Source organism: Vitis riparia, chromosome 5, assembly GCF_004353265.1.
Source record: "Vitis riparia cultivar Riparia Gloire de Montpellier isolate 1030 chromosome 5, EGFV_Vit.rip_1.0, whole genome shotgun sequence".
NCBI classification, from domain to species: Eukaryota; Viridiplantae; Streptophyta; class Magnoliopsida; order Vitales; family Vitaceae; genus Vitis; species Vitis riparia.
Genome location: NC_048435.1, coordinates 3,845,809 through 3,857,301, shown reverse-complemented (window position 1 = coordinate 3,857,301; position 11,493 = coordinate 3,845,809). Strand labels below are relative to the sequence as shown.

Below are 11,493 nucleotides of genomic sequence, written 5' to 3'. Positions count from 1 at the left end.
AAACATTAAAATTTAATAAAAAAATAAATATGTTACTTTTTAAATTTATAGAAAGTTAAATATTTTAGTTTTTTTAATTCAATAAAAATTTTCTAATAAGTCATAAAAAAAATACACAACTTAAAATCTGAAAGTAAATTACTTTCAAAAAACTAAAAAAATCGCATTGTTCTCATTGTTTTTGTGTATAATTTTTTTTTTTTTAAAAAGAAATCTCATGCTTCAATATAGCAAATATTTTTTCACGTGGCATTCATGTTTTGTCTCCAACTTTTGTTTTATCCTTTCTTATAAAACAAGAATATTTAATTATTTTGTTTTTTTCTATAAGTTTATGTAGCTATTTAATGATTTAATTATTAGGTAATTCACATGAAATAAGTAATTATCATGGGATTCGTCAACTACTTGAGTCATTTCATCTTTGAAATTTTCATCAAATTATTTCATTTTTTTTTTTTTTGTATGAATTATAACCTTTTTTAAGATGAAATCATAGCAAAAATAAATCTATTTTTATTATATTTATTCAAAAAATAAAAATTTAAATATGTGTTATATATTATTAAAATTAAAATGATTATTAAAAGGTTAAATTGAATAAAATATACATATCTTATGATATTATTTTCAATAAAATATGATATTTTTTAATCTCATATCATTCACAAACATAATATTATAAGGTAATAGTAAGATATGTTATGTCATGTTTATATATATATATATATATATATATTAAAAATGAATAAAAAATAAAATATTATTTTTCAAATTATTTGATATTTGTTTAAAATAAAAATGATATTATATTCAAATATTTGATGTTAAAAAATATGAAATTTCTCTTTCATTTTAGTGATATTTTGGAAATATTAAATAATTTAAAATCTAGTAAATAATTAATTAATGAATTAATTATTAATAATATCCATTATTAAAATATTTAAAATTATAAATAAAAAATTCTATATTATATTATTCAATAAATAAAAAAATTATATATTAAATAATACTATAAGAAATTTATATATTTTATAATATATTTCATAACTATTTTTTAATTTTTATTTTTAACCACAAATTTAATTTATATATTCAATCGTTTATCTTATCTCATATTTGATTGATCATAAGATAAGTAACATGATAACTTATATTATTATATCATCAATCAAATATAGGATAAGTTATCCTTTGTAATATCTAATCTATCAAACAAACATAACCTAAGTATGCACTGTTATACTTGAACCATTTAAAACGACCTTTTTTATTTTCTTAACTAATTAAAAATACAACTCCATTTATTGTTTGCTAAGATAAGAATATAATTTGGAAAAAAATAATAATAGGAGAAACAAATTTTTTTAAATATTTGTTCTAATATTAACTATTTTATTTATTTTATAAAATATAATTTTTATTCTATTTTCATTTTTAAAAACAAAAAAATTAGTAAAATTTATATAAAATGTAAGAATTCATGGATTTCTCTTATGTTTTTAAAAAAATTTAAAAATCGGAAGTAATAATTTTTTTTTTTGGTGATGTATTAATTTTTTTTAAATAGGTTTTAAAAATTATTGTTTGTTGTAAAATTATGAAGTGAAAGGAGAAGAAAATAGGAAAGAGAAATTAGAAGGTAGGAAGAGAATATAATTTTCATTAGAGGTATCTCCCTTTTATAGGGAGTCACAAGGAGATATACATCAATATGGATGATCATCCACAAGTTCTCATAATCCGATAAATTTTCATATTTTATAACACTCTCCTTTAGATGATCATAAGAATATACTTTATTAAAACCTTACTAGGAAAAACCCTATGGGAAAAAACCCTAGTGAAGAAAAAAGAGTATAATATTATTTTAAATTACTATAACTGCCTCGTTAAAAACCTTGCCAGTAAAACCCAATGAGACAAAACCTGGACAAAGGAAAAAAAGAGTGCAGTATATCCATATTATCGTTCTCCCCCTCATGTAAACATGATTATGATTTATTCAACATTTCAAATGGTAGATCTCTCAATCTTCGTATTCCAAAGTCATACCTTAACTTTTTCAATGTGGTCGAAGGTAACACCTTTGTGAATAAATCTGCTAGATTATTGCATGATTGAATTTGTTGAACATCGATCTCACCTTTATTTTGGAGCTTATGAGTATAGAAGAATTTAGGGAGATATGCTTAATTTTGTCACCTTTTATGAATCCTCCTTTAATTTGTGAAATACAAGCATCATTATCTTCAGTAACACGGTTGCATTGCCTCTAATGGAAGGTAGTCCGCATGTTTCTTGTATATGTTGGATCATTGACCTTAGCCATACACATTCACGACCTGTTTCATGAATTGCAAGAATTTCTGAATGATTTGATGATGTGGCCACCATTGTTTGTTTCATAGATCTCTATGAGATAGTAATACCATTGTAATTAAACACATACCATGTTTGTGACATACCTTTATATGGATCTGAAAGATAATCTGCATCTGCATATCCAAACAATTGTTGATTTGATTCCCTTGAGTAAAATAGACTCATATTAGTAGTTTCGCAAAGATAACGTAATATATGTTTGATGTCATTCCAATGTCTTCAAGTTGGAGCGGAACTATATCTTGCTAATAAATTGACAGAAAAAAACAGTGTCTGAACGTGTACAATTGGCAAGATACATAAGTACACCAATAACACTAAGATATGGTACTTCAGGACCAAGTAATTCTTCATCATTTTTTGCAAGGACGAAATGAGTCATTTTTCACATCAAGTGATCGGACAACCATTGGAGAACTTAAAAGATGTGCTTTATTCATATAAAAACGCTTCAAAACTTTCTTAATGTATGTTGATTGATGTACTAAAACTCCATTTGAAAATGCTCGATTTGCCGGCCGAGACAAAATTTTGTTTTTCTAAGATCTTTCATCTTAAATTTTCTTTTTCAAGTAATTTGTTGTTCTTGTAAGCTCTTCAAGAGTTCCAACAAGATTTAAGTCATCAACATGCACTGCAATAATTGCAAATCCGATTTCTGATTTCTTAATGAATATGCATGGGCATATGGGATTATTCATATACCCCTTTTTTTTAGTAAGTATTCGCTAAGGAGATTGTACCACACGTGTCTAGATTGCTTGTAACTTGACTGAGTACATGCTACGATGCTTTGTACAATTTGCTTCAAGTAATTTAAATTCTTCAAGAATTTTCATGTATATATCATTATCCGTGGATCCATATAAATATGTTGTAATAACATTTATGAGACCTTCTGGGACTACCAAACTAATTAAAAAATGATATGTGATTGCATCCATGACGGGAGAGAATGTTTCCTCATAGTCAATACCAGATTTCTGGAGAAACCTTGTGCTATTAATCGCACTTTATATCTTATGATCTCATTATTCTCATTGTGTTTTCGTACAAATACCCATTTGTACTCAATAGGCTTTACATCTTCAGGTGTTTGGAATACAGGTCCAAAAACTTCACATTTTGTTAATGAGTTTAACTTTGCCTGTATAACTTCTTTCCATTTTGGCCAATAATTTCTATGTCGACATTCTTCCACATTTCGTGGTTCAAGATCTTCATCATTTCTTATGGAGGCCACTTGGAAAGTGAAAATAATATTATTTTGATCCCATTTTTCTCCCGTGTATACATAACTTATTGAGATCTCACAATTTTCAAGTACCTATGTCTCTTCAGGGGCTTTTTGTTTAATATGTGCCTCTTCAGGGGCTTCTTGCTCAATATGTGCTTATTCAGGGGCTTTTTGTTTAATATGTGTCTCTTAAAGGGCTTTTTGTTTAATATGCGCCTCTTAAAGGGCTTCTTGTTCAATATGTGCCTCTTCAGGAGCTTCTGCATTATTTGTGCCTCTTCTGGGACTATAAATTTATCAATTTAAACTGATCAGTTATTTTTTATGGCCTCTTTTAGAGTGCCAAGTTTTTCTTGGGTTCTCCTATTTCGGGGAGTTGCATCATTTGAGTCGACAGGTCTACCACACTTTAGGCGTATTTTAATTAATTTGTTAACTGTTCTATAGGGACATCAATCCATGTTTAAGTATTTGCAGACAGATATATGACTTTGTCACTTTCTTTGTATCAATGAATGCATCTTGTAATTGATTTGCAAAATTTGAACTTCTAATTCACATTGATTTATATGAGGATCAAGATGAGTCAAAGTCAATGTATTCAAAATAATTTCACGTCGTTCTTCTCTCCCTAACGACAAGAAAATTGTCTCATTAAAATGATAATCTGCATAACATGTCATTCTACCTTTTAAATATATAGGTAGACTAGTCACTAAATAAAAACTTCTGTTTTTATAATGTACATTTATATGACCTTTTACCCCGGGGAACCAAGTTGGTCTTACAAGATTCTTCTGGATCTATCATCGTATAAAGTGTCATTCACATGGAATCAAATACTACTAGTAACATAGTATAAGTTCTTCTGGAGCCTTTAATAAGGTTTCTATCACCTGATATAGTATTAACATTGTTTGTCATCAATGTTGTGCAATGAATGAGACAAGAGTTTCATCAAAGTAACAAGTCATAAAACATTGTTATAAAGACCTTGTCTTTATAGAGTTGAAGAAATATTATCATAGAGAAAGAGTTAAAATCAATAGAAAAATATTAGTCATTGATGATGACATAATAAGTTGTGTAAAAGCAATGAAAGCATATATAACACAATAAAACAAATATGAAAAGATAATTTGAAGTTATACATTTCTTAAATAATCTCACACATTTGATTTTGTAAGTGTGAAATATTTATACATGAAATAACGAGGAAGTATTTCAATAATAAAACTAATTGTAGTGATGGATCAATAATTTTATTCAAAATATTATTATGATCTAAATCAACGTGCAAAAATTAATTCATAAATCAAAATTTCAAGAGAACATATCATGATTTAAATCATCTTGTTGTCTCAAAACTTTAATTGAAATACTACAAATCCATCTGAATATATATGTAAAGATATAACATAATATATTGAGAACAATAGTTGAACCTATTATAATTTCAAAATTATTTTGGATAATGAAATTATTGCATTAATAAAAATACCATATGTGGCAATATGCAATAATATATGTAAATTTTTCTACTAATGATAGTATAACTTCTAATAATAGAAATTTATAAAAACTATCAAACACTTATCTATTTGTATAACTTGATATACAAAAATATTAATTTTTTGATGATATGTAAATATTATCTATATGCTTATTATCATAGCTTCAGGTTATAATATATTTTATTATAACTTTTGGTTATATAAATTTTATAAAGTTGTACAAAATTGTTAGTTAACAATTTTGTTCTCTATAAATTTTAGATATAAGAAAGTACATAATAACAACTTTGACATAACCTTTGATTAGTACAAAGAATATTAATTTTCTTATTTTCATAACTTCGGGTTATGAATAATAATATTTATGTAACTTCTGGTTATATAACAAAATTAAAAAAATTATATATCTTTTAGGTACATAGTTCATTGACAATTTTGTTTTATATAACTTCTGGTTATATAAGAGAATTAGAAATTGTACGCATAGCTTCTGGCTATGAAACAATTGTTAATAAAAATTGTTTTCCATAATTTATGTTGTGAAAAATAGGTGAGTACGAAATAAAAATTAAATATAATATTTTTCATAACTTTGAGTTATGATTATTTTGTTAAAATCAAGAAAATATGCAAATTTGTATATAACTTCAAGTTATGAACTATTTATGTATAACTTCTAGTTACACAATATAATTAAAATAAATTAAAGAAATTAAAAGTTAATATATTTCATAACTTAGGCCATGATTATTTTGTCAAAATAAGAAAATATTTAAATTTGTACATAACTTTAGGCTATGAACTGTTTATATATATATATATATATATATATATATATATATATATAACTTCTGACTATAATATTGTTTGGTATAACATCCAGTTATTACGTATAATTAAAAATAAATAATTAGGGAGTCTGGTCATGTATCTGTAATTCTGTAATTTTCCTCATAACTTCTAGGAATAGGAATTGAACATATTTTTAATAACTTCTAGTTATGAATTTGCCTCATAATTTATAATTTATCTTATAACTTCTAGTTTTAGAAATTGTACATATTTTTCATAACTTCTGGTTATGAATTTACCCTATTTATAATTTATCTTATAACTTTTGGTTATAGAGATTGTAATATTTATGTATTCGAATAAAATAAATGAAAAAAGAGATCAATAAAATAGAAAATCATGATATAAGTGTATTACATACCTTTTTATGAAAAAGAAGAGAGAATAATTTTTTTATTTCTCTGAAAATAAGAGTCGTTATATTTCTCTGAAGAGAAGTGAAGAGAATAAATATCTTTTTTAGAGACTAGTCGTGCTGTAAAATTATAAAGTGAAAGTAGAAGAAAACAAGAAAGAGAAATTAGAACATAGGAAGATAATATAATTTTCATTAGAGGTATCTCCCTTTATAGGGAGTCTCACAAGGAGATATATATCATCGATATGGATGATCATCCATAATCCAATAAATTATCATATTTTATAACATTGTTATTATTTTAAGATGGAATTATAATTATTATTTATTTTTAAAATAAAAAGGATGACTCTATCTGTTCACAAACAAATTTGAGAGTCCAATTGGGAGATTCAAGAGAGGGAGAAATTGAAATTGCCAAAACGTGAAGGGCGGTTTTGATATTTACTCTTCCACTTTGAAGTCACGGACGCACCGCTCAATCCCACCTCCCAAGCTCTGCTTGAAGAACCCTAAATTTGAAGCCCTAATCGACAAAAAAAATCCTAGAATTTCAATCAGATTAAAAACTCTAGGGACCATCTCATCGACATCTTCGATGCTCGTTCGAAGGCTTTGCACCCCTCTCACCCGTTCAGACCTCCACCTTCTCCGCCTTTACCCAAAATCCTCAAAGCCTATTTCAATTTCCAATTGCAGGAAACCTTTTTACATCAAAACCCCAAAACCCTCAGCCATTCGATACATCTCGTCCACTTCCAAAATGGGAGATGCCCGGAGGCCTCCCGCTGTCCCCATTCCCCCCGTCGATACAGAAAACCGGTCGGAGTTGCTCAGAGCCCTCGAGGCCACATTGGGTTCTTCTTTTAGCTCGGAGCCACTGTCTCCACCGCCGAAACCGATAATCATAGTGATTAGCGGACCGAGCGGGGTGGGCAAAGATGCAGTGATCAAGAAATTGAGGGAAGCAAGGGAGGGTATTCATTTTGTGGTGACGGCGACCAGCCGGGCTAAGCGGGAGGGTGAAGTTGAGGGGAAAGATTACTATTTTGTCAGCAAAGAGGAGTTTCTAGGGATGATATCAAGGAATGAACTTCTGGAGTATGCTCTGGTGTATGGGGATTATAAGGGCATTCCGAAACAGCGGATTCGAGAGTACATGACGATGGGGTATGATATTGTATTGAGAGTGGACATACAAGGGGCATCTACATTGAGGAAGATTTTTGGAGATTCCGCGGTGTTTATTTTTCTTGTCGCGGAGAGTGAATTGGCGCTTGTGAAGCGGTTGATTGATAGGAAGACTGAGACGAAGGAGACACTTCTTGTGAGGATTGCGACAGCTAGAGAAGAGATGAATCATATGAAGAATTTTGATTATGTGGTTGTGAATGCGGAGGGGAAGCTTGAGGACGCCGTTAAGTTGGTGGAATCAATCATTGATGCAGAGAAGGCTAAAGTTCGGCAAAGAAGTGCTGTGGTGTAATTAGGGGTTGACGCTGACTTTTTGAATGAGGTAATCAAACTAGTACCTTTTTTAATGTATCCATTCTCCTAAGTTAGGGGGGTTGTAATTGAAGATTGTTGTTTTGTGTTTAGAATAACAACCATTTGAATCAGGGGTGTTTGTGAATGTTCATGATCATGAATTCAAATTTTCAAATTCAGTGAGATGAGATTCAAAGTTGTCATTTTGAATTACTGACTTTGTAAATATGACTTGCCAGTCTGTCTCCCACGAGAGCATGTAAGAGTTGCATTTCAGAAGATAGAATGGCATGGGAAGTGGAACTAATGTTATGTTTGAAATGAGGAAACAACTCTGGGGCAGCTGACCTTATTTAGAGCCCATTTGGGAGTGGTTCCGGTTAAAATGCTTTTATTTGTAGCTGCTTTTGTTGATAGTATTTCCATTAAAAACACTTTTGAAGAGAATTGTTTAGTGTTTGGAAATAAACTAGAAAAAAGCTTTGATAGTGTTTTTGGCAATATCTTATGTTAAAAAAAAAAGTGATTTTTTGGGAGAAGAATCACCCATCCAATGATTGTCCTGGAATCACTTCAAGTGATTCTTTAGATTTTAAAAGTGATTTCTAATTTCTATAAGAAAGGCATTAGGAAGTGCTTTTAACCCCTTTTAAAATCATTCAAACTTACTCTTAAATATCCTTTTTTTTTTTTTTTTTGTTGATAGGTAATAAAAGGGCTTGCATTAGAAGCATCTAAAAGACGGCGAAACAAGTACACATGAGGTATACAAACAACCCCCAAAAAAAGCTAGGTAGTAAGGAGACAAAAATGGCCTTCCCCTTACCTGACAAACAGCACTTAAATTCATGACACATACAACTCTCTGATCCTTTTTCTAATGTCACTCATTCTTTTATTTAACACTTCTCAGCCCCTTTGATTTTAGCCCTTTTTTTTTATAATATTTTTTTTATCTTTAATTGGGAGAGACTAGGAGGATTTTCTTGTCTCCCTCCTTTTTCTTTCTCAGACCTTTAATAAGCTAGGGTGGCAGGAGTTATGCACTCATGGGCATGTAGTTACCTATCTTTGAGTCCCAGGATCATGATAACCAGCCGAACATGGAGAGGATAAATTTATGATGGTTTATCCACTATTGCACTGATATAATTGAAAATCAATGCCTATTAGAAGTACAGAGAAGGATGCTTTTGAGAGTTGAAGGTTGAATCACCATTTCATTCTATCTTGACATTGTGTTATTGATAAGCATGGGAAGAAGATTTTTGTTTTGCTTGATTAGAATGCCAAATTTCAATTTTAGTGTGGCATAGTAAAATGGAAAAGTTTTGTTTATAACTGCCTCTCAACATAATAGATAGCTGTTATTTGAACGGTTTGATCATGCTATTACTTGAATGTTGGTTGTATTTTTGAAATGTCATAAGTCCATCCATTGGTTAAACAAGAATTAATGATGCTGCTTTTCAACTTTACCTAAGTAGATCTCCACTGTTTCACATCCTCTTGAATGTAACTTCCTAACAACTCTGCAGGCTGTTTGCCTTTTATTATCTGTACCATTTGAGACAAAATTGTTTATTTGGATAGTAGTCCTAGTAACGCCATGAAATCATCTGAAAACAAACATATGGAAGTTGCATTACAGGCAAAATTATCCCTCCCAAGCATCATTGATTTTTTTATTCTCATTGTTTTTTCTTTAATCCTGTTGTTGGTTTGGTGGGTGGAGCTTCAGGAGCAGTACTTTTTATTTTATCTCATAACTTACTTTGTATTCCTTTTAAGTTTTGAATCTGTGGGAAATTCATTTAGCTCTCTCTGCAATTAAGACAAACTCTAATCACCAACTTTTCTTTGATGATGCAGAGAATGGGGATGCATCAGTTGGAAAGGAGGATTGAAATTGTGACACGAGATTTGCCAAAAACTTGAACCTTTGAGACGTGGATGGTTGTTTTCTGTTTTCTGCATGGGTGGTGTGAGGTTGTTGTATTCTTGATTCATGGAACAAGGGGCTGAAGAGGTAGTATTCACAATTTTTATATCCAAATGGATATCTTAAATTAATTACTTTTAGATGGATCTTAAATAAATTAAATTAAATCAATTATCACCAAATTTTTATAATTGGCATTCAATCATATCATGTGAGAATTTATATGGATCTTGATAATCTAAAGTAAATTTAGTCAACACTAAACATTGGATACACATGGAAAATCATCTACGAAGATTTCCTTTATAGAGATTACCTTAACCTCTATTGATACAAAAACCATGGGTTTTTCGATTGTAGGAAAATCCACTAAATTTAAAAGAATTATATACAATTTTACTTGACTCGGATACTTCTTCCCACAAATCGTATACCAACTAGCATTTACACGGATTCTTCATGATCGTGATGTTTGAAGTACATCACTCCCTTAGATTGCCTCACAACTATGTTGAGGTTTGCCTTCTCAAATTCTCGATCTTTGTCTTTCCTCCTAGAAAGGGTTTTCGATCGAAACTTTGATTTTGAGAGTTTAGAATCAACTCTAAAGTAATATATATGTTATATATATATATATAACATATATATTCGTTTGTGTGTGTCTTTTTTTAGGGTTATGAAAATAGTTTTATTTTTATAAACACAAAAAGTCTTTTAGAATAAAATATGAAGTTTGATAAAGTTGAAAAGTAGAAATCAATAAGGAAATAATATTTTAAACTTCCTTGGATTTTTTATACTTCTTTTTACATTAAATTCAGTTATTAATTTTGTTATTATTTGATCCAATCTAAAATTACATACTTGGCTTCAAATTCTGCCTCTTAGACATTAGTATAAGAATTAGTGGTAGAGAAATAGCCTTGGGTCATTAATATTTGGAACAGAATTGTCAATCTCAACTATCAATGAGCGGATGGATTGGACATCATGCTAACCCAAGTTGGCTTTGGCTGCTGATGCTTCTTTTTAGGATTATCTTGTGAGTGAAGCTTAGAAAATTGCTGATAGGTGGAATAACAAGGATTGGAATAGATGAAATCACCTCCACATCCATTCCTTGCATTTTCTTTCTTTCTTGCATTGTATTATTTTACTTCTTCATATTCTAATCAATTCATAAGATTCTACACGTTGCTTGAATTTGACTACTAGTGAGCTGTTTCTCCAAGAGCATGTACTTGCAACTCCTAAAGAAGATCCTTTTCGAAATCATGCAAGGCTGAGCCGAATTATTCTCTGACAAAAGCTTCAACCCTCATAATTATTTTATTTAACTTTGTACCAAGGTATGCCTGTCTGGAACAACTTAGCATCCTCTTTCTTCTCTTCCACTTGCTGGTGGAGAATTCTTCATGGGCAGTCCCTTTGACCTAGCTTACAGGCATATGATAAATAAACATGAAATCCTCAACTACAGGTTCAAATGACCCATTTCATCATTTTAAAAATGCAACCATCCACATATAATAAAGCTTTAGGCACCAAGGTGGAACCGATAGGCTAAGACACTGTCACAATTAATTGAAAAAAAAGGAAAAGAAAAAAGGTAATGCCTTTTGGGAGCAGAGAGGGAGTGGGGAGCTATCCCATTCGGAAGCAAGTCCCAGGAGGGTTGTTTGTAAAGAGGCAATGATATTTCCTTCTGGGCCTT

General features: G+C 29.9%; 1 protein-coding gene across 2 annotated transcripts; it reads left to right on the top strand.

The window, feature by feature from the left end:
* Positions 1-6,794: 6,794 nt before the first annotated feature.
* Positions 6,795-9,919, top strand: LOC117913925 (guanylate kinase 2, chloroplastic/mitochondrial). 2 transcript variants are annotated; one of them, XR_004651184.1, is made up of 3 exons: positions 6,795-7,865; positions 8,544-8,601; positions 9,710-9,919. XR_004651184.1 is itself a non-coding variant. In XM_034829047.1 (2 exons), exon 1 carries the CDS (start codon positions 6,948-6,950, stop codon positions 7,833-7,835), a length of 888 nt encoding a protein of 295 aa, XP_034684938.1. In that variant the 5' UTR covers positions 6,797-6,947; the 3' UTR covers positions 7,836-7,865; positions 9,710-9,919. The 2 variants fall into 2 exon arrangements, 1 of the variants encoding a protein (XP_034684938.1); XM_034829047.1 differs by lacking the exon at positions 8,544-8,601 and having other exon boundaries at positions 6,797-7,865.
* The last annotated feature ends 1,574 nt before the right edge of the window (positions 9,920-11,493 follow it).

What these genes read in the sequence shown, in the direction of transcription:
- LOC117913925 (XM_034829047.1), top strand. Translation starts at nt 6,948, where the DNA reads ATGCTCGTTCGAAGGCTTTGCACCCCTCTCACCCGTTCAGACCTCCAC.